Raw genomic sequence first — 24,459 nt, forward strand, 5'->3', positions numbered from 1 at the left:
TATGTTTGATTTGTGTGATTTTAATGTCTTTCTTATTCTGTAAAGCACTTTGAATTACCTTGTGTACGAATTGTGCTATACAAATAAACTTGCCTTGCCTTGCCAGTGTGTAGAAGCCAATTCAGTATGCTACACATATCAATCGGATTTTGAGAAATAATCTTTTTGACATCTTTTATCTAATACTCAGCGGCCCTTGAGAGAGCACTTTTGAAATAAACAACCAAAATGACAGCACGCATCTGTCTTTATGAAACTTTGGACGTGGCGTTGATGTTTAACTTATCAGTCTATTCTCGCTTATACATTACATTAGCGCCGTTATTTCCCCGTTCAACAGCGGAGGACCCAGAGAGGAGCGGCGCAGATGGAGCAGATATGCCTAAACGCGGTCACAATCACAGTGTTTTTTTTTCCTGAGAGAGATAAAGCTGCAGAGGGAGGACGGCCTATCAGATCCTGGTCTAAAGAGGAGGGAGGGGAGAGGAGAGTGGGTGAGGAGGGGAGGAGTCTAAAGATGCAGGTTTAAGATTGTTATTGTCCTGTTCTGTGGAGTTTATCTGCGTTTGTGTACTGGGAGTGCAGCGCGGCGTGTACGAGGGATTAGAGGGAGGAGGGAGGAGAGAGGAGGGGAGAGGAGGGGTGAAGGTGAGGGAGACGGGGGGTCAGGCTATTTCCTTATGGCTCTCGTCCAAGAAAATGTCTCCTGAACGTAAAGCCGATATTATTCAGTCAAATTTTGGTCTCAAACTGCTGCTTTTGAATAGAGCGTACGGAGTAAACAGCCATTTCCTCAAGTCAAACGAATAAAAGTCAGGTACAGCCTCTTAAATTTTACTCAAGTATTTATGTCCAAGCTATTTTATTTCTATGTTTTATAATTCATCTTAGTGAAAAATCGTCGTGCCTGAAAGCATTGATGCCGGGATCCAAACTATAGCTCAAAAATATTCGGTTCTCCGCAGACCTGACCTGTTTAATAACTTAAACAAATAAAAAAAGGAAAAAAATAATAAAATAAACTTCATCACTTTGAATGACCAATCACAGCACAGCATCCCTCCTGACCCTACATTCTAGCATCAACTGCCCTGAAACAGTTCAATGAAGGGCAACTCAGACATCATTTAAGAGCAGGGTATGTTAAAAGTATCAAAATCAGTATCCAAGTATGAAATAATCAAGTTTAGCTAAAAATATAAAAGGCCAATGATCTAATGTTGTGCTGGTGGGATGTAGCGGGGTCGTACTAGGCCGGGTGAGTTTGTGGGGACAGGAGGACGTCTGACTGTTGGACACAGTGGAAATGTAACTCAGTCAATACAGATTATTTCAGTTATTCAATACCAATGATGAACAGAAGTAGTGTAGAGACATGAGGAGCAGAGGGAGGGGGGTGAGGAGGTGTGGTGTGGTGTGGTTGAGAGAGAGTGGCGAGAAGAGAGGAGGGTAAGAGAGGGATAAGGGAAGGATGAGGGAGGGGGTGAGAGAGAGGGATGAGAGAGAGGGGTGAGAGAAAGATGAGAGAAAGGGGCGAGGGGAGGGTAAGAGAGAGGGATGTGGGAAGGATGAGGGAGGGGGTGAGAGAGAGGGGTGAGGGGGTGAGAGAGGGATGAAAGAGAGTGGCGAGGAGAGGGGTGAGGGAGGGTAAGAGAGAGGGATGAGAGAAGAATGAGGGAGGGCGTGAGAGAGAGGGATGAGAGAGAGGGGCAAGAGAGGGATGAGAGAAAGGGGCGAGGGGAGGGTAAGAGAGAATGATGAGAGAAGGATGAGGGAGGGGGTGAGAGAGAGGGATGAGAGAGAGGGGTGAGAGAGGGATGAGAGAAAGGGGCGAGGGGGGTGAGAGAGAGGGATGAGAGAAGGATGAGGGAGGTGGTGAGGATGAGGGAGGTGGTGAGAGGGCAAGAAGGGGTGAGATGGAGGAGTGAGAGAGAGGAATGAAGAGGGGAGTGAGAGAGGGATGAGAGGAAGGTGTGAGAGAGGGGGTGAGGAGGAGTGTGCGCTGGGACATTTTCTCGTACGACGTGTCCTGTGTGAAAGACTGATTTATCTTTTGGCTGGATATAGTTTTTCTTTTCGCAACTTGCCCCCGCTGTTCCACAACTTGGTTTAGCTCAGATATTTTAGATTCTTATGTATTCTTTTTTTCTTTTTGGTGGACCTTCTTTAGGCGATAGAAGAGGTTTGTTGTGTTGCCGTCACGGATAGTCTTGTAACGTAGTTTGCATATGGTTGTCTTCTGCTCCGTGTCGGACCTCTTAGACCCAAAATGTCACCAAATCACAGACATCCCTCTTTTCAGTAAAAGTGCTTCTTCTTCTTGAGCTGCCTGCTCTGCTTGTGTCTGTTGCGTCTCTGGTCATTAAACTTCGTTCATCATTCAGCACTCATGAGTTAAGTAACATGTCTTTTTTATTCTTCTTTATTTTCACTTATATAAACTTGGAGTCTGCATAGTGATAAGACAACACTAATACAATCATCGCAATCTATTTAATGATATATTTGCTATAATAATTGATAAAATTATGTTAAAAATGACAGAAATGGAAGAGAAATGACACAATAGACACTTTTCTATCGTGCCCATGATATGTATCATCATATCGCCCAGTACTACACAACTAACTTGATGTTACTGGTTGGATGGAATGATAAGACTTCTGTTACTGACCACTGTACCATCCATAGAGAGGCATGAGCATAAACCATATAAATGTAAAGAAAAGGCCATGGAAAAGGTCAAATGGCCCTATAAACTGCTGTGTCACTGCTGGTAAAAACATTTATCACATTACACTGCTACAAGAGATAGATCGATACTTGCACTTTTTAGCGTATCACATATCGGCCTTAAATCTCCAGCACAAGTCGATGTTTTGTTTTGGCTGACCTGCTGTCTAAAGATTACACCCAAAGCTTTATTTTAACACCATGAGATAACTGCACTGAACTTGAATACACGACTCTTTTGGAAGTGTGGGGTAAAAAAGTGCTTGGAGGAGTTTTTAGTCAATTTAAATGACAAGTTGTGGAAAATAATCCAAATCTGCCCTATATATCATCTCAAAAACATTGGCAGAGCTCGTCCACCATCGGTTGCTCTGGACAAAAAACATACTCTAAAGCCGCCAATCACTAGAGGATCATTTGCCAGATTTAGGACCTGATTTGCCTCTCCCTCGCTGTACTCCTCGTGTGTGTGATGTCAGTGCGACTCTGAGCGGCTCTGTCATATCGTGACCACAAAACATCACCACAGCAACAGCTAATCAAACAGAGCACCGGGGGCAGATGGAGCAACGGACACACAGGCGCAAGATACAAACTTAGGAAAGAGTGGGGAAAAAATGAGGCGACTTGATGACTCACCTCTTGTAAAGTTAAAATAGAACAGAAGCTATAAACAAACAGGTGTGTTAGCTTCAGTGTAGTTAGCTCCTCCTTCAGACAGATATAAGGCAGTGTCCAGCAGGAATCTGACCAGAACTGAAGAAGTGGCTTGGATGAGCAGCCAAACGTCTTCACTCTAAAACTTCTATCCAGTGACAGAATAGAACTATTTCTTTTACTACGGATCATACCTGGGCGACTGAAGGATTACACAGGTATCTAGTAAAGTTATAAAGTCAAACTGCAGTATTCTCATCCATATTATCCATTAGAATTTGTCCTCCACAAGTAATCTGCCCCAGCCCACAAAACAGTGTGAATCTATTTCCTGTGTAGTTTATCTCCAGTCTTCTGTGTGTTAAAAACATTTATCTGAACAACAGCACCACATTTCACAAATGATGACACAATTTTGACTTGAATCTAAAGTAGAAGTGCACTGCTCTGATCTGTTGAACACTTAAGAATCTCCAAGTGAGTCATTTTAGTCTGGACAGGAATCAGCTGAGGCGAGGTGCACTCACAACTTTTAGCTTGTGGTGTGCGGTCTCTTCACTGCGGTCTTTGGGTTCAGAAATTTAAAATTTCATCCAATTTTCTTTGTGTCTGTGGTCAGTGCTTTTATCACGTTTAAAAATCGTTCAAGACTGAATAATCCTGAGGTGGGCTTAGTACAGAGATGGGCAATCTACGGCCCAGGAGCCACACATGGCCCTTTGGGCTTATTAATCGAGCCCACCGAACATGACCAAATGATATTAAAATAGGTCAGGGTAAACCTTGTTCAAAGTTTTTCTGCTGTGTATATTTAAGTGGAATTTTATAAATTAATTATTAATTTAAATCCAATTCAATTTATTTTTGTAAAGCTCATAAATGTACTATTTATTATTTTTAAATCTCCATTAGTTTAACATTAAGCTAACTGAAAATTTCTCATACAGCGACACACAATAATGATTTATGCCCAGCTACATTGTTCTTGCTAATATTCACTTGTAGCTGTTAACGTCTATTACATATTTATTTTTTCCACTTGCATGTATGTATGCATTTATTTTCCATGTTGCATGGGCGTACCTGAGCGAGGTCGAGGCCGTATCGGATGGCCAGTTCCTCCGGGGGGGTTTTGTGGTCATCCTGTGGACAGAAAAACACTTTGTAATTATAGTGGAAAATGAAAATATCAATTACACAAAACAAATCTAGATGATTTGGATGGGGAATCATGACAGCACAAAGAACGCACTGCTTATAATGATGCCCCCATTACAGCGCACAGCAGGGCAAATACAGCCAGCTATTAAAAGGCTATTGGACAAAACGGGGCGCTGGCCTTTATATGCTCTGTGGTGATGCGGACCTTAATATCATAAAAAATAAAATTAAAATTAAAACACAGGAAAGCCTCAATGTATTTGCTACATGGAGTTAGCAGTGGTCCCAAGTCTGGTTAATCTCAAAGGCGCATCAGGAAGGGCATCTGGGATAAAATCTCTTTCAAAACAATAATGAAAATCTCAGAAAATCAGAGGCAGATGGTAACAAACAAGATATTTCCTTTACATTTTTTTTTGTATTTTACATAAAAGCTGCTAACCCTGTAGTTTAGACCTCTACAAACATGTTCTCTAATGCCTAGGATTCTTATATTTGCTAAGATTTCAGTCTTCTTTCAAAAGTTAATGCAGGTAAACAAGGTAGAATCAATGAAATAATCGTTATTTTCTTAGTCAAAGGTTCTGGAGAAAAACGTGCAATGTGAACTGTGGTCGTGTCCTTAGGCAAGACACTTCACTCACCTTGCCTCCAGTGTTGAAGTACTTGTTTGTATGAATGAGAGTGTGAGAGCAAATGTAACACAACAGATGAAAATGAGCCCATGGGTGAATGTGGTGTGTTCTTCTGTACCATGTATGTTCTTTAAAGATCCTGTACCTCCTCCTGTACCTCCTCTTGTACCTCCTCCTGTACCTCCTCGTGTACCTCCTCCTGTACCTTTCGTCCCATGTGCTTGAGTCAAACGTGTCTTGCCCCAGTACAGATATATTGTCTCAGCAGCTCTTAAGGTTAAAATAAGTCCACTGTGCACTGTCTGCATTTATTGTTTTTATTGTCACATTAGAATGCTAGTTGTTACCGTCACACAAAACCTGTCTATGGGCTCTGACAGTTGTGAAAAGAGCTTATAAACTCATCCTGGTGAATAATTAGGATGCTCTGAACACATAAGGTAACTGAGGAATAACTTTGGACCACAACTGTTGCAAACAAAATGAACTAGTTCTGTTTTTCAAGTTTGTAAGACAGTAAAAACTCAGATACAGTGACTGTACATAGACTGTACATAGAAATGGACATAGCTAACTTGCTAGCCGCCCTGTTCCAAATAAGAAGTGAGCACGAGTGCACTTCCGGGTCCATTGTCTTTGACTCCAATTCTCTTTCTATTCAAAAAACATCACCCCTCTCTCAGTAACGGCTGCTGTCAGTCTCGTCATTTTGGTCTTAAATGTTCGTATTAACCAGCTCTAAACGATTCTGGTATTTTTATTTTGCTATTGTATCTGTCAATCTCACGCTCCATCCGTTGTGACCGTTGTGGTAAAGAAGGAGCTGAGTCCAAAGGCAAAGCTCTCGATTTACCGGTCAATCTACGTTCCTACCCTCACCTATGGTCATGAGCTCTGGGTAATGACCGAATGGACAAGGTCGCAGATACAAGCGGCCGAAATGGGTTTCCTCCGTAGGGTGGCCGGGCGCACCCTTAGGGATAGGGTGAGGAGCTCAGTCACACAGGAGGAGTTCAGAGTAGAGCCGCTGCTCCTACACGTCGAGAGGAACTAGTTGAGGTGGCTCGGGCATCTGCTCAGAATGCCTCCTGGACGCCTCCCTAGGGAGGCCCCGGGGAAGACCCAGGACACGCTGGAGGGACTATGTTTCTCGGCTGGCCTGGGAACGCCTTGGGGTCCCACCAGCTGGAGGACGTGTCCGGGGTGAGGTAAGTCTGGGAGTCCCTGCTTAGACTGCTGCCCCGTGACCCAGCCCCGGAAAAGCGAAAGAAAATGGATGGATGGATATTGTATTTGTGCATCAAGATATAAACATTAATAACAAACAAATCTGGCGCCTTCTTTCTCCAAGATCGCTCCCTCTAGTGTTAGCAACAGGTTTGATTGACAGTGTTACTAAGCACCTTCTCTCTGCTAAACCAGTGGTGTGGGCAGGAAGGGACGTTACCTTCAACAGCCTCGCTCCTCACTCGGCTCTTTGGTTGCTATGATACTCGCGGTCAGAATTCCAAATATGGAACTCAGCTCCAAATTGGCCCCTATAACTGCTTTAGCCTCGATGAGCTTCATTTGACTGGAGCCGGACACTCAGTCCATTGATTTATACAGTCTGTGGTTAGCATAGACAGCTAATGGCTAACATCAGCTCTTTGTGTGATTGTCTTGCAGAGCCTTATGTAGCTAGGCCACTTTAGGTCAGCTCAAAGGCAGTAAAAACCCCAGGAAAGCTTTTAAAGCTATTAAACCACATAAAGACAAGTGTATTTAATCTCGTCTGGTTGGACATTTTTGGATGTTTTCACTTTTGGTATATTTCAGTTGAGTATTTTCTACATTCAAAAATATTTCACATTCTTCAAGACAGAACCTTTAATTGAGGTCAATGGTGCACTAACTTTTCTGGTTGAGCTTCTGCCACCTGCTTGTTTCCATGGTGACTGTATTGCTTTGACGTGAATGCTACACAGTATGACTTTTTTCCTGGCATTTATTTAATTCAGGGTGTTTTTATTGCTCAAAAGTACCTTGACAAACAGGTTTTCTTACAGTAAGCAGGGTCACCACTACTCCACAGATCTGGGCCTGGTTTGTCTTCGTGGAGATAGATACGTATGTTTAATGCCATACTGTGGAATATTCCAAGCACAGAAATAACATGGTTTGGTGGGATAGTACCTGTGCTAAATATTTATCAGAGTTTTGCATCAGTTAAGTGTCAGTTTGTAGTAAAAAGGTTTGCAAAAAGTTCACAAGAAAAGTACAAAAATACAGGAAGTAGTGCTGAGTTTCGTAACACTGACATTTGAAAAAAGCACTTTCTGAAGCTATTGTGAAGAAATAATTTGACTTTTTGTTTATTTATACTGACAGAGATAACGTTGAACTTTGATCCAGTTTTCGTTTCGTGCGGATAGGCCCGGTAATTCCAGAGATATTGCAAAAAAAAACCTGTATCTCGCTCTGATTAAACTCTTGAGATTGTAGAAAGTCGTGATGTCACTGATACAAAAACAGCGAGATCAGATTTATAACACAGAGGCTAATTGAAATGCGTTGCACAGTCTGTGGCTCACTTGTATGCAGCCATAGCGGACATCAGTGCTTGACCTCAAAGATGGATCAGGAAATATGAAACAGCTCAGAGACAGTCCATCCAACGTCAGTTTAATCTGCTCCTCCGTTTTAGATTCTCCACACAACGCATCCCACATGGAGCCTTTGATAAATCGTAAATCATGCATTAGGCTTGTCAAAAGTATTAAAAAACTGATACTAATCGATACTAAAACTATATCGAAACTATATCCTCATTTGAGCAGGTATCGATACTAAAAGGTCCCATTGACAGAACAGAAATGAACCTTTCCTGAATATGTTTACAATGATGTTGAGCTGTATCTTTCTCAAGTATAAGACACATAGACTAGTATACACCATGGACTACTGTGAACCTACTGCACACTGAGGGAGTACACACATATAAGACACATGGGAATAGAAAAGAAATTGCTGCCGTTTAATGTTAAACAATGACATATGAGTGTTTTTTAATTATTATCATTGTGGTGTCAGAATCGCTAATGAGTATCAAGTATGTTCCTGAGTATTGAAACATTAGTATCGAGACAACACTACAGTGCATATGACCAATTACACTTTTAATTTAGCTAAAATGTAGTTAACATTGCTATATTTAAGATTTCACTAAAATATTGCTTATATTTTTTTTTTACTTCCTGGTTGGACAGAGGTAATTCCACAACTGTTACCTAGCAACCATAATGTAAACCATAGACTGTATGTGTAAACAGACATAGCTAACCTGCTAGCTGCTGTGTTCCAAATAAGAAATGATCATGGACACGCATCCAACTACATGGACTCTGGCACCAATTCACTTTACATAAAAAACTGGCCTCTGTCTCTGTAACTGCTGCTGTCAGACTCATCATTTTGGTCTTAAAATGTTCATATTAACCCGTTCTACATGATCCTGGTGTTTTTATTTCAGTATTGTGTCCGTTACTCAAGATATGAACATTAATAACAGACGAATCAGGCACCTTCTATCTCTGTGATTAGCAACAGGTTTGATTGACAGCGTTGCTAGGTTACCTTCAAGAGCCTAGGTCCGTATTGGCTCTTTGGTTGCTATGATACTCACGGTCGGAATTCCTCATATGCAACTCGGCTCCAAATTAGCCGTTATAATTGCCTCGATGAACTTCATTTGACTGAAACTGAACGCTGTGGGTGATGTCACACTCACTCAGTCCACTTTTCTATGCTGTAAACAAGGGCCAAAAAAAACTGTTTGACAAATAAAAATAAATGGCAGCACCTACATGTTGTTAAATGAAGGTTTAAACTGTCAGAAACATTTGCAGATACATTATTTCTGTATTTTGGATGGAATTTATCGTGTTGATGACAGAGGCGGAGCTTAAAATACTTCCTGTGTTTTTGTGCCTGTCTCCTCAACTTTTTTTTTTCCACAAACGGCCACTTAAAACTATGAAAAATATTTAGCACAGGTATGATTCACCAAACCAGGTCAGAATTATAAAAGCATGAAAAGCTGCCATATGCACTTTAACTACTGCTCCTCTGCACAATCGCCACAAAATGGAAGTCAGTGTTTTGACCCCGAGCTCCAACGCATTTTTTTTTTTTTTCTTTTTCAGAGTCGAACTGAAATCGAAAAGAATGGCATGGATCATTTTTAATGTTAGCTCCACTGACCTTATTTCAACTGGAATGGGACTGTGAAAGGCTATGAAAGACCTGCACAGGACGCATATAAACCAGCGGATTAAAATACAGCGGCTCAGAGGAAAATGTCTTCACCTTTTCTTCCTATACTTTTTATTTTTGTGCCAAATTTATTTCAAATGTTTCAGAAGTTTCAAAGGTTTTTTGTTTTTTTTTCTTGTCGGGGAGACCACCAAGAGTTTGAAGACTCAATGTGTCAGACTCAGCAGGAAGTGGAATGCATTATTTTTGTCATTTTGAAACACTGAAATAACAATGTCCAAAATTCCACCATGGCTGAAAATCTAAAGAACTAAGAGTTTTTATTAACCAATGATATAGAAGATATCACATAAAGAGCCTGTATTGCGCTGTTTTCTGATCTATGTTATAATGTTGCTTCCACCTTCCTCTTTTCATAATTGTTTAAACTATATAAACGATGTCTTGTTTGTGTCTTGAAGAGATTCGGTACAATTTGTCAGCTCAGCGAGACAAGTTCATGAAAACTTGAGGACCTTTTATTGATCACATGAAACAGAGAGCGGCTCAACCTCAGACCTCAAAGAACTGATCTTTCTTCATTTCTTTCATTTGAACTTTCTGGACCTTGCCATATGGGCTGTTTTTGTTCATATTACTGTGCACTGGCAGTCTGTGTTTTCTAATGAAACAAGATTAAAATAATAAACAATATATTGAAAAAAAACACACACACGCCTGGAGTTGTGTTTGTTTCATTCACACATATTTAACACACAAACCCTGCATATTTAGGCTGAGGTCTTCTCTAAAACAGAAAACACTCTGTTCCACCTTGTGATGTCATCATGTGGTACAACAGGAAGTGCTCCACTGTGTTTTTAAACTCCACACACCTTCACTAGAATCATTTGGTTTATTTCAGCCCTGGAGTGTTCTATCTCCACTGAATTAAAGGTAAAGCTGTAGAGCTGTTAACCTGAAAACTACCACTTCATGACATCACAAGGTGGAGCAGAGCATTTTGAGCTTTGGAGATGTAGACAGACTAATAATAAAGTGTGACTCAAACATGTGTAAATGAAACAAAACACAACTCCAGGTCTGTTTTTGAGGAGGGAACATTATAACATGACTTAAAGCACACAAGCTCACGTCCTTTTTGTGTAATGTAGGAGCTTTAAAGTGCATATGTCCAGTGTTCATGTTTTTTTAATCATGACTTGGTTTGGTGAGTCGTACCTGTGCTAAATATATATCACAGTCTGACATCAGATAAGTGGCAGTTTGAGCAAAAAAAGTTGAGAAAAAAATGATTAAAATACAGGAAGCAGTAGAGACATCTAATACAGAATAACAGTTTCTGACAGTTTAAAAATTCATTTAGCAACATAAAGGTGTTATCATTTATTTGTATTAGTCTAATCATAACTAGTGTGATTTAGACAAGGTTTGGCCCTTGTTTACAGCATAGAATGTGGAAGGAAGTGGACTAAGTGAGTGTGATGTCATCGAGGCTAGAGCAGTTATAGGAGCAGAGTTCCGTATGTGGAATCCCGACCACGAGTATCATAGCAACCAAACAGCCAATCCAGAGTGAGGCTGTTGAAGGCAATGCCTTTTCCCAACCACACCACTGTAAACCAGCCAAGGAGCAGGCACTTAACAACACTGTCAGTCAAACCTGTTGCTAACGCTAGCGGGAGTGACCTCGGCGAAAGAATGCTCCTGATTTGTCTGTTATTAATGTTCATATCTTGATTTACAGACACAATAGTGAAATAAAAACACCAGGATCATGTTAATACAAACATTTAAATGACGAGTCTAATAGCAGCAGTTACAGAGAGAAGGGCAACACTTCACTTCACTATCAATAAAAAGTTAACTGGAGCCAGAGTCGATGGAGCCAGAAGTGCACCCATGAGCACTTCTTATTTGGAACACAGCGGGTGGGTTAGTTATGTCCATTTATATATACAGTCTATAATTTACAGTATGGTTGCTAGGTAACGGAACTGGAATTACCTCAACTAGCGAGCATTTTAAAGTTGGACCACTCCACATCCCCATGGAGACAAGTAAGTGGCAAAGTAAAATTACACAGTACACTTTTAAGATCTATATGTCCGTGTTGTTATTGGAATGTCTATGTTTAAATGCGCTATGGCTTCTTTCAGATTGAAGCCATTTTTGGTTCCTTCCATATATTTGGATTTCCTGCTCAGTATTGCTGTGAATGCCGTCTTCTCTTCACAGTTGTAACAAGCACATTTGGGCCGATCAGCTGTCAGTAGCTCCAGTCCCCCCACTGTTGTTTTATTCATCGCAGATGGAGACGGGTCCGACACAGAATAGAAAAATACAGCAGCCGCCACTCAAGCAGCCTGGGACACTTTGAAGAGAGGAATATTTGGGACGCTTCGGAATCCATATTTGTATTCGGGAAATATTGGTTCTGCTGTGATTTAAAGGCGCAATATGTAACTTTTCTAGGATCTGCCACCTGCTTGTTTCCATTCTATAGGACAATCTTATTTAACACAGATGGGGCAGTTCAAATGAATATTGTTAAAATGTGACTAAAGTGTGACTCTGAAATGCTGTATGTTTCCAAGTTTTCTACTCAACAAAACCCACAATGTCGATGAAACGTTCTGCACCGACAAATTTCAGAAATGCTTTGGACTTTAGTGTTTCTCTGCAACACATTTAAAGAGATCATCGAGGAAGAGGGACATAATATACGAAGGTTTGAACTTTGAGAGAGTTTGAACAAGAGAGAAATGTCAGAAAATGTTAATGTCTGTGTGAGAAAAGTGTATAAAGTGTGTGGTGAGGGGTTTTACAGCTGGGTTTTTACAGTTTTACATCATCACATTCACTCTACAATATGAAAACCACCAATAGACAATTTATCACTTTGTCCATCTCCATGGAGACAAGCAGGTGAAACTGCTAGGCCAAGTTACAGGTCAGCTCTGTGGAGAAGTGACCCTGCTCACTGTCAGAATAAATGTATTTTTGTGCTGTGAGAAAATGTGAAACACAGAACTACTATTTTAAACAGTTTGCCGTGTTCCAAAGCTATTCCTCATTTCCCTTTTGCATTCCACGTTTTCACGTCTGAGCGGAGTGGGCTAGCATGCTAACGTGCACTTCCTGGTTCTCAGACAATAAAACAGACAGTTCACCATGGAGTTATTTTCCATCTACAAACATTAACTCCTGAACTAGAGTGCCTTTACCATTTTACCATAGCAATTAAACCTATTGTGATCTGCTTCTTTTAATTTAAAACTAAACAAAACTACAGATACCTGCAAGGGCCAAAAACATGTTGGCTCCCTGGTTCTGGGCACACGTGTGAATGCATTAGGATGAATCGCCCTGGCAGAGTCACTTAGCCCGGTGCCACATCCTCCGGCTCTAGTGGAACTTTACGAGCAATAACAGCATCATTTGGACCCAACACAAGGCCCAACGCAGCCAAACGACCGAGTTATATGTGATTTAAACATGTCGCTCCGTGCCCAGACTAACTCAGGGAGGAGGAGGAGGAGTGCAGCTGATAAACAAAACGGAGAGGAAGAAATGTTTGAATACTCCAGAGATTTTGGCCTGTGCAACAAAATGGAGAAACTGGTCTAATACTGTAAAACTGTTCTCGTTTGAGTGGAAATAAAAGCAACCAAAGCTTAAGAGGAGCAGAGGATGAAGAGGAGAGGGTCAGACGGAGCAGAGGATGAAGAGGAGAGGGTCAGACGGAGCAGAGGATGAAGAGGAGAGGGTCAGATGGAGCAGAGGATGAAGAGGAGAGGTCCAGACGGAGCAGAGGATGAAGAGGAGAGGTCCAGACGGAGCAGAGGATGAAGAGGAGAGGGGCCGACGGAGCAGAGGAGAGGGTCAGACATGGCAGAGAATGAAGAGGAGAGGGTCAGACAGGGCAGAGGATAAAGAGGAGAGGGTCAGACGGAGCAGAGGAGAGGGTCAGACAGATGATGATGGACACTTAAAGGGGAGAAGTATCAGACCTTGTATAACTCGCTAAATTAGCCGCTAACTGGTCATTAGCATCTCCTCCTGCTGTTCGTTCTTTTTAAGTTCAAGTAAGTCTTTGTTGTCAGATCCTGCGCCTCGTATTGATCGGCTGCTGTCTGGTTACTTTATTTAATTCTCTGCAAATTACTGTCTGGTGAAGTGGAGAAGGAGCAGACACTTTGGGTTGAAAAGTGGAAAGTTACATGGAAAGGCTTTAACTGAACTTGGCCGCAGGAGGAGGCAGTAGATATCTTAAAAGTGCATATGACAGGTTAGAGTACTATTTTCACTAAAACATCAATACATTTAATATCTTAATAATTTTTTTTATTCTAGTTGTTTTAATTTAGGAGAAGCGTATCATTTTACTTCCAGATTGGACACGGGCAGCAGTTGTAGCAACACTGTTAGCGACACTACTCCCTGTACAGTTTTATCTCTATGAGGTTTTTGCAGAGTCACACTAAAATAAGTATTTAAAGCGGAGGCAGTGGACAGAGCTGCAGGTGTGTCAGGGGTCAGAGGTCAGAGGTTAGGGGGTTAAGGTCAGAAAATGTACAAGGAGCTGCAGGTGGATGTCACTGACAACAAGTTAAACACTGCAAAAACAAAATGAATACTTCTGTGTTTAGGAAGAGGGATGTTTGTGTCTTAGTGCTAATGCTAATGCTAATTTTGATGCATAAGTATAAGTATTACGTATTATAAGTAATAAGTATTAAAACAACACCACAAACTGAAGTATTCTACATATATACTTTTAATATACTTTTAATTAATTAGAATTTTTTTAGGTTGTTTATTTTATTAAATATTTACGCTTTTAATAAAAGTTACTCTAGGCTTTAAGACCATGGACTGTATATATAAATGGACATAGCTAACCTACTAGCCACCACGTTCCAAATAGGAAGTGAGCACGGGAGCACTTCTGGCTCCATGGCTCCAATTTAATTTCTAATGAAAAGCTTTGGTCTCTCTCTCTCTGTAACTGCTGCTGTCAGACTCATCATTCTGGTCTTAAATGTTCGTCTTAATCCGCTCTACATGATCCTGGTGTTTTTAACTTCGCTATTACATCCATAAATCAAGCTATGAACATTAATAAGACAAACCAAGTGCCTTTTTTCATCACAGTTGCTCCCGCTAGCTTTATTGATTGACAGCGTTGCTAAGCGCCTTGTCCCTGCTAAACCAGCGGTGTGAATGGGAAGGGGCGTTACCTTCAACAGCCTCGCTCCAGATTGGCTCTTTGGTTGCTATGATACACACGGTCAGAATTTCAAATATGAAACTCAGCTCCAAATTAGCCGCTATAACTGCCCTAGCCTCGATGAGCTTCATTTGACTGGAGCCGAGTTCTGTGGGTGACGTCGCACTCACTTAATCCATTTCTTTATACAGTCTGTGTTTGAGATACAGTGAACTAGCGCAGAGCCAATTCCATAACTGTTACCTAAGAATATTAATAAGGGCCAAAACTTGTCTAAATTACACAAATTACACAGAGTTTAAACAGTCAGAAAAATGCCTTCCTTGTGCGTAAACTGTATCTGACACAGGCGGAGGGATTCTGTTCAAGAAATCAGCGCTACTTCCAGTATTTCTGTAATTTTTTTCACAAACTGCCACTTAACGGATGTAAAACTATGATGAAACATTTACCACAGGTACTATCCACCAAACCAAATGATAATTAGAAACGCATGAGAACTTGTCTAAAGCTTTTTCAGTCTTGTCTCTTCTTTCATCAGTTCCGGTCCGGTTTGAGAACTTAGCCCAGATTTCAGAGCCGCGCGCCGCTGGAGTCTGACAGCTCCTCAAAGAAAAACACACAAGAAAGTGAGAGCTCAAAGAATGGTGGCCCAGAAATTATTCAGCGTCCTGTTTGAGCATTGAGAGGGGAAGCTAGGGGGCGCTGTGGAGACGAGACAGTGATGGAGACACTGGTTTTATTAATAGATGGAGAATAAAATGGAGCAGTGGGATGGATCAGTCAGTACAGCTGTCACAGAATATAACCAAAGGAACTAAAGCGCAAACTTCTACCAAGGCGTCGGATCCAAGTTGTACCCACTCAAACAGAGAGTTAGACTTTAGAAAATGTCTGATCCATACATTATTGTCTCCATTGAGGAATTTGTCCTCAGCATTTGACCCATCCTTCAGTGTCTCTGGGTTAAACCTGTCAGGAGCAGTGGGCCCATCTCCAGATCTTGAGCTAGTCTTGGTCAGAACTACCTCAGCTTGAGGATTTTATCTAGGTTTCACCTTGTTTCAGACCTGGTTTAGACTGGGTTTAGTCTAATTTCAAGCCTGTTTTAGACTAGGTTCAATCCTGTTTTAGTCCTATTTTAGACCTGGTCCAGAACTGGTGTAATCCTGGTTTAGTCCTGTTTTAGACCTGGTTTAGTCCTGTTTCAGGTCTGATTTAGTCCTGGTTCAGTCTTGTTTCAGATCTGGTTTAATCCTGGTTTAGTCCTGTTTCAGATCTGATTTAGTCCTGTTTCAGACCTGGTTTAGTCCTGTTTCAGACCTGGCTTAGTCCTGCATCAGACCTGGTTTAGTCCTATTTCAGACCTGGTTTAGTCCTGTATCAGACCTGTTTTACTCCTGTTTCAGACCTGGTTTAGTCCTGTTTCAGACCTGGTTTAGTCCTGTTTCAGACCTGGTTTAGTCCTGTTTCAAACCTGGTTTAGTCCTGTTTCAAACCTGGTTTAGTCCTGTTTCAGACCTGGTTTCATCCTGTTTCAGACCTGTTTTAGTCTTGTTTCAGACCTGGTTTAGACCTGGTTAAGTCCTGTTTCAGACCTGATTTGGTCCTGTTTCAGACCTGGTTTAATCCTGGTCTAGTCTCTATACATTCAGATACGTTTGATAGTTAGATCAGGTCTTCAGGTTCAAATATCTTCTCTAGTACTTTTAATTGCAGCAAGCACCGATATGAAACTATGTTCAAATCCTTAAAGTTGTAAAACTTGAAGAACGCAGACCTGGCACTTAAAACATCTTGGACCCAGGCAGTAAAAACAGATCAAATCCAATTACAAAGTTGCCGTTCTCTTGCCAAACAGAAGCACCCTGAAGACATTTGAGTTTTGGAGGACGGGGAGAGTCTTTTTTGCATATTACATTTGAGAGATTGTAGATATAGGTTGATCACTGCAGAAAATGTGAATAATAAGTGCATGTATGTGGTACCAAAATACAAAATACTGCAAGAATACTTCTGAAGACTTACAGACCCAGCTCTAAGTAAGACGTGAAACTAGATCTAGGCAGTGGAAAAAGGTAAAGAATGAGACCAATTTGTGCAGATTTTGCCAACTAACAAACTTACCAGACAAAAACATTTGACCATCTGAACAAGCGATTTCCTCTGGTGTCTTTAGTGATGTTTTAAAGTGCTGTACTTGACTTTTACCGTCTTAAAAACATGAAAAACACAACTAGTTCATTTTAAAAATTTTGCAGTAATTATTCCTCACTTACCTTATGCATTCAGAGCATCCTAATTATTCACCAAGATGAGTTTATAAGCACTTTTCACAATGTTTAGAGGCCAGAGCAGAGATTTGCTGACAATAACTATCGTAACTCATCATAACTATTTTCTGATTCTCTGACAAGAAATTAGACATTAGATGTGGACAGCACACACTGGACTTAGTTTTACAGCATGTACGTCCCCTCTAGGGCTCAACCATTTGGGAAAAATATTAAATTCTGATTTTTCTGGCGAGCAGTGTGATTTCGATAAGATTTGATTTCTGTTTTAACCACAGGGTTCTGTTCACATTTTAAACATGTCCAGGGAAACTGAAAATTGAAATGACAAAATAATACAAGAATCACATTTCAGAACATGTTTGTGCAGACCTAAACAACAGGGTTAGCAGCTTTTACACAAAATAAGATTTCATAGTTCAGTTGAGATTAACCCTGATTCCACAATAAACAAACAAAAGTGAGACCATTACATAACTGCACATGTGTGAGTGTTGGTACAGGAAAATATCAGCTCCTGTCTTCTCCATTGGTTCACAGCAGTGTGTGTGTGAGTGTGCGTGTGTGTGCGTCTGTGTGTGAGTGTGTGTCTGTGTGTGGGGGTGAGTGTGCGTGTTTGTGAGTGTGTGTGTGTGTGTGTGCATGTGTCTGTGTGTAGGGGTGTGTTGGGGTGTGTCGGGGTGTGTGTGTACGTGTCGGGGTGTGTTGGTGTGTGTGTGTGCGTGAGTGTATATGTGTTTGTCTGTGTGTGTGTGTGTATATACGTGTGTATGTATCTGTGTGTGTATATGTATGTGTGTGTATATGTATGTGTGTGTATATGTATGTGTGTGTATATACGTGGGGGTGTGTCTGTGTGTGTGTCGGGGTGTGTTGGTGTGTGTGTGTGTGCCTGAGTGTATATGTTTGTCGGGGTGTGTGTGTGTATACGTGTGTGTGTGTGGGGGGGGGGTATGTGTGCGTGTGCTTCTTACCAAAGACACCTCTTTCTTCAACTCGTCCAAATCCTGATCCTTTTTTCTTTTCCTTTTCCCACCATTTTCGGCTCCACGCTGGAGAGAAAAAGAGAGAGTGAGAAGAGTGAGAGAAATATATGGAGAGAAAGATGGAGAGAGAGAGGGAGGGAGGAGCAGGAGGGGGAAGAGACACAAAAGATTAAGCAGAAAGAGAGGAAGAATAGGGGGGGAAGAGACAGGGAGGAAGGGAAAGCGAGGAAGCAGATAGGGGAGCAAGAGTGAGATGAGAAAAGCGGGAAAGAGAGAAAAAGGGAAGGAGACAGAGAGAGAAACTGAGAGAGGGATGGAGAGACACAGAGAAAGAGAGAAGGGGAGGAAGGGGGGGGGGGAATGAGGGAAGAACGAGGGAGGAGATTCGTCAATAAAAGTCATGCAAAATCCATACAATCATATACAGTCAGCAACCTCACAGCACTACAGATAGAAGGAGATAGAGAGAGGGAGAGAGTGGGGGATAGAGGAAGAGAGAAATAGAGAGAGAGAGAATAAGAGAAAGGAGAGGAGGATACAGGGAGAGATGGAGACACAGGGGAGAGAGAGGAGAGAGTGAGGGAGATGTGACAGAGCAAGAAGGAAGTGAGAAAGGACAAAGGAGGAAGAGATGGATAGAAAGAGAGATGCTGAGAGAGAGTGAAGGAATGGGTAGAGAAAAAGAAGGACGAGAGTGAGAAAGAGAGTAGGTGAGAGATGGAAGACAGTGGGAAACAGGGAGGGAGATAGACTGTGATAGAGAGAGGAAGAGTAGTGATTAGTATTGGACAGGCTTGTAAGATATCACCCAAACCACAACCTCCTCCTCCATTCATAATTTCCACATTGACTCTGCACTACAATATTACACTCCCCTGAGAGAGGAGGGGAGGAGAGGGGGTCTATCACCTCCTATTGGACAGAGAGAGGAGGGGGGGAGAGGGGGTCTATCACCTCCTTTTGGACAGAGAGGGGAGGGTCTATCACTTCCTACTGAACAGAGAGAGGAGGGGAGGAGAGGGGGTCTATCACCTCCTGTTGGACAGAGAGGGGAGGGGAGGAGAGGGGGTCTATCACCTCCTTTTGGACAGAGAGGGGAGGGTCTATCACTTCCTACTGAACAGAGAGAGGAGGGGAGGAGAGGGGGTCTATCACCTCCTGTTGGACAGAGAGGGGAGGGGTCTATCGCCTCCTATTAGACACAGAGGGGAGAGGTCTATCGCCTCCTATTGGACACAGAGGGGAGGGGTCTATCACCTCCTGTTGGACAGAGAGGGGAGGGGTCTATCGCCTCCTGTTGAACACAGAGGAGAGGGGTCTGTTGCCTCCTGTTGGACATAGGGGAGGGTGGTGGGGGTCATATTTTGGTGGGTGAGCGGGTGGCAGCGCGAGTGGCAGAACAGTTGGGAGAGTGGTGCATCATGGGAGTCATTTGGCGCTGTCAGTCTGCTCACAGCGGCACAAGAGGGGGAGGAGCGGGAGGAGGGGGAGAAACAACTGCACTGTAAAAATGATATCAGTGTGAGATAAATGACCACACTAGTGTTTTTAAAGGGGCACTATAGAACTTTTCTGGTGAAGGGTCAGCCGCCTGCTTGTCTCCATGGTTTTTCAGCTAGAATCTTGCAGAGTATAGCATTAAACGTATCAATGCAGAGTAGGTCAAATCTGTGGAGAGGTGACGAAAAACAATTAAAGGAGAGAATATAGGAGGGGCTGAAAACTTATATTCTCCATGGAGATGTTGTGTTGCCTGGAATGTTCCACAGTAAGGCATAAAACTTAGCAATCCCCATAGAGACAAGCAGGTGACTCCATCAAATATCATCAAGTAGTTTCTCTGGATTAACTGAATGAATGAAAGATAGACACGTTTATACGGTACGGAACATTCCAGGCAAAGCGATTACATTTTCACCAAAGAAAAGTTTCTTAGTGCATCTTTAATTTAAACGGCCCATATTTTATGATGTATATTATAATGTTTCCTCATCAAAAACAGACGTAGAGTTGTGTTTTGTTTTTTCACACATGTTTAACACACAAACCCTGCATTTTTTTGGCTGAGTTCTGAAAAACTGAAACGGAAAACACTTTGTTCCACCTTGTGATGTCATCATGTGGTAATACAGGTGCTCCACTGTGTTTTTAAACTCCACACACCTTCACTAGAATCATTTGGATGATGTCAGCCCTGGAATTGCCAATCTCAACTGAACAAAATTAAAAATGTTAACTTGAAAACTACCACTTCATGACATCACAAGGTGGAACAGAGCATTTTGAGATTTGGAGATTTCGACAGATTAGCAACGCAGGATTACTCAAACGGTGAATCAAACAAAACACAACTCCAGGTCTGTTTTTGAGGAGGTAACAGTATTATAACATGGTTTAAAGAGTCAATTTGGTGTAATACAGGACCTTTAATATGGTTTCGTTACGAGATTATATGATTTTTGCGTGACACACGAGGGACTATGCAAATGATATTCGTTTTGGTTTTATAATCTATTTCAGGAACAAAAATGCCAAATAATCCCATTGACAGATTGTGCATTTTTCTTTCCAGTCCAAATTATTTTCCAAAATGACTCATTGTGTATTCTGTTTTTTGCAGTGTGGGAGTGAACGAGAGACGAAGTAATCACGAAGCAGCCGAAGAGCGCGTTTCAGTGCTGGAGCCGTGGCAATTTCCCACCACTATACAGGAGGCAGATTACCCATCAGCCCCGCGCCGTGAAGAGGAACGGAGGGCCCCAACGGAGGAGTAAAAAGCAAATGACGTAATTACCCCAAATAAACGGCACTAGCGAACGCCATCCAGCTGAATGTTACGATTAGCGCATGCGGCTAACGGCTTGGGCTCAGCTGTGGGCCATATGACGGACAGCGGAGGAGGAAGAGGGTTTATGCCACTTGAGTAAACAGAATGAGAGTGAAGGTTGTGTCGGAGGGGGGCATTTATGAGATAATAGAAATGAAATGAGAAGGGTTGAGGGCGCAAGTTGTTTTCAAAAATCAAAGAGGACAAATTGAAAATAGCGATTGGGCTGCAAACATTGTGATTGTGATTTGCAGCTTGCGTTTCAGATTTGTTCAGTTCACAGTAGCACACAGTCCAGAGAGAAGACTAAACAAGAAGTAACGACAGGTTCAGCCATTTTATTAAAAAAATATGTATTGTATTTTCAGGAGTCACATAAGTCATAAGTCACACTTTTTTCATAGTTTGGCCGGGGACGTGATTTATACTCAGATGCGACTTATATGTGAAATATATGTTTTTTTCTTCATTGTTATGCATTTTTTGGCTGGTGCAACTTATACTCCAGTGCGACTTGTACTCAGACTTATACTCTGGTGCACCTTATACTCAGACTTATACTCTGGTGCGCCTTATACTCAGACTTATACTCCGGTGCACCTTATACTCAGACTTATACTCCGGTGTGACTTATACTCAGACTTATACTCCGGTGTGACTTATACTCAGACTTATACTCCGGTGCACCTTATACTCAGACTTATACTCCGGTGCACCTTATACTCAGACTTATACTCCGGTGCGCCTTATACTCAGACTTATACTCCGATGCGACTTATACGCGGGTGTGTCTTATACTCAGACTTATACTCCGATGCGACTTATACGCCGGTGTGTCTTATAGTCAGACTTATACTCCGATGCGACTTATACGCCGGTGTGTCTTATAGTCAGACTTATACTCCGATGCGACTTATACGCCGGTGTGTCTTATACTCAGACTTATACTCCAGTACGACTTATACTCAGACTTATACTCCGGTGTGGCTTATACTTGGAAAATACGGTACTTGCCATAATTCTAATTGAAATTTAAAGGTGCACTATCTGGTTATCTGGAATTTTTCACAGTATGGCATTACACATAACTTTCTTGCATGTAACAGGAATTTCTATTAATTATAAAGAGCAGGCATGATTAGACCTGTCATGATATCAAATTTCGAAGCATGATATATCGCTACAGAGAAATCGAACGATAAACGACAATATTGTAACTACTTTATTCTACTGACACAAAAACCATGAAGCAGGAGTATCCCAGTGAAGCATTTTATAAATAGACAGATAGCAGAATGAAGCAAAGTGAAGTGACTTGTTCAACGCTCTACTGCTCAAATCTCACTGTAACACAAATCTCTCCATTATTGTAAAGAAAATGTAGACAGTTGTACACATGATAAATATTGAGCCCTAAAACATGATGGGGCTGATCCCTCAATATATGAAAGCTGGAACTATGTGTTTTAAGGCTCAGTATTTATCGAGGGGATTGTTTCTTTGCGATACTGTGGAGATTTTTGCCATTTTTATGTCATAAGGTCAGATTTGAGCTGTAGAGAGTAGAATAAAAAACTTCTATGGCTAATTATCAGTTCATTCTGCCATTTATTTGCCGCAGCTCAGGTTTTCTAATGTCTGTTTAAGGCATTTTCAATATTATCGTTTATCCCAATATTTCAAAATGTGTTATTGTGACAGGCCTAGTATCTGGTTAACTGGAATGTTCCACAATATGACACTGTATCTTCCATTTAGTCAATAACAGGAATTTCTATTGTTAAAAAGCTTTGGCAAAGACGTGTGGGTCTGGAGAGATTGCCGTTAGTTTTGTTTGACAAGCAGATTAACCAATCAGAGAAAGGCACACATTAAAACGTATTTATCTCACGTAGAAGAAGTTGCAGATTTTGTTTGGGATCATATGAGAATTTTCGAGAGGGGATGTCTGCTGCATTTAAGAGACACGTGATACAAACTGGTTGTAGCTGTGGCTGTGGTTGGATTGTATCAAGTTGTACATGTTTGTGTATGGAGGAATATTCAGCAGTTACCATGGTGACACAATGCACACATTAGCAAACACTGTTAAGAAAGTTTAAAGATAATCTGAAAACTCAAGAAAAAATGCAAAATGGATTTAAACAGCAGAAGCCTGTGTTCTTTATTATTATTATTATTTTTTTTTTTTTTTTTTTAACTATGGACCAAATAAATGCCATAAATAAATAAACTAAATATGAGCATTTATGGTCCTGCTTAGGAGTTAGATTTTTGACAGAAACTTGAGAGTGATTAAGTGAAAAACTGTTGGCTAATGCTAACTAGCTTGTGACTGTAATGTTATTTGAGAGGGACTTGGGGCTGCACAGAATCAGATCAACTGTCGGAGTTCAGCTGAGTCAGTTGTGTATGATCAGACTGTGTAAAACAAAGCCTCAGACAGAGCAGTGCCTGCTATCATGCCCCCAGGAAATGTTGATTATATCAGCTGCAAAAAACCTATTCACCTTATTCTGGAAGTTGCCACGTGCTGCCATAGTCATTTGAGTTGTATTATTTTGCATGAACACAGAACATTTTACACATATTAACCACTATATATCAGATTTTCACTTTTCCCAAATTCTCAATTGAAATGAATGGGGTTTTCTCTTAATCAAAAGTGCCACCACAAAGAAAGTGCAGTTGAGTCACATTTATGGCAAATGTGGGCAGGGCCAAATAAGGTCAACAGGGACTGATTGGACAGGCAACCTCTCCACAGATCTGGCCTGCAACTTTGTGGTGTTATAGCACCATGTAGATAGACAAGTTGAATACTATACTGTGGAACATTCCAGGCAACACAATCACGTGGCAGACCTTTCAGCAGAAAAGTTACATAGTGCATATTTCATTTTTATATTGATATAGCAGTCCTGACACTAACAACTCTGTAACACAAAATAATGTCATGTATAGAAATGATATTGTGCAGCTACATTAACAGATTGTAATCAAGCTCAAACAAAATCAATAGTTTATATTAGAAACAGTGAATAAAAGCTTTTAAATAACGGGATGAATGAAGCTGTAATTTTCCATTCACGTGCCACATGTCAGACTCACATAATCCAAGTCACTTCAGCCTTTGAATCGAGATACAGGCTGCAACCAACAACTAGCGTATCCTGTTTATCTAATAATAGCATCAGCACATTTTTCATAAAGCCTCTTAAAACAGTGAAATAATCGTAAAGATGAAACTAATATTTAGCAGGAGTTTTCATTGTCTTGTTTGTGTCAAAAAATGAATTCTATTTTTGTGTTATGGTTATGGTTATGGAGTTACAAATCAGCACTGTGCAAAAATAACTGTCCGTGCACGTGTCACAGACCAGTCCAATCAGCTGATCCATGTGGCTTAAACTATTTAAATAACCAATTCCTCTCAATAAAAAAAAAAAAAAAACAATTAGCAAGTCTGTTATAAGGCTAAACATGCAGCTTACCCCTCGACCCATGCTGGCTGCCGGTTACAGTGAAGTGGGGTTCTCGTGTGGGGGACTCGAGGACTTGAGGACTTTTTTGGGCCTGCTCTCCCCAGCTCCGGTGCCTCTTTCCTGGGTAACCTGAGCCGGACTCCCCCCTCCCTCCTCCAGCTGCTCCATGCTCCAAATCATGTCTGCACCTACTC

At 41.4% G+C, this 24,459-nt stretch overlaps 1 protein-coding gene across 1 annotated transcript in view; it reads right to left on the reverse strand.

The window, feature by feature from the left end:
- Positions 1 to 24,375, reverse strand: part of atp1a2a (ATPase Na+/K+ transporting subunit alpha 2a) — a 169,896-nt gene extending 145,521 nt beyond the window's left edge. The window contains exons 1-3 of the mRNA XM_055228471.1: positions 24,275 to 24,375; positions 17,942 to 18,019; positions 4,474 to 4,533 (exon numbers count right to left, since the gene is read on the reverse strand). Coding sequence (XP_055084446.1) covers positions 4,474 to 4,533; positions 17,942 to 18,019; positions 24,275 to 24,286 — 150 coding nt within the window. The 5' untranslated portion in view covers positions 24,287 to 24,375. The remainder of the gene's footprint in view (positions 1 to 4,473; positions 4,534 to 17,941; positions 18,020 to 24,274) is intronic.
- Positions 24,376 to 24,459: the final 84 nt, after the last annotated feature.

The sequence above is a fragment of the Periophthalmus magnuspinnatus genome, chromosome 17, assembly GCF_009829125.3.
Source record: "Periophthalmus magnuspinnatus isolate fPerMag1 chromosome 17, fPerMag1.2.pri, whole genome shotgun sequence".
Taxonomy (NCBI): Eukaryota; Metazoa; Chordata; class Actinopteri; order Gobiiformes; family Gobiidae; genus Periophthalmus; species Periophthalmus magnuspinnatus.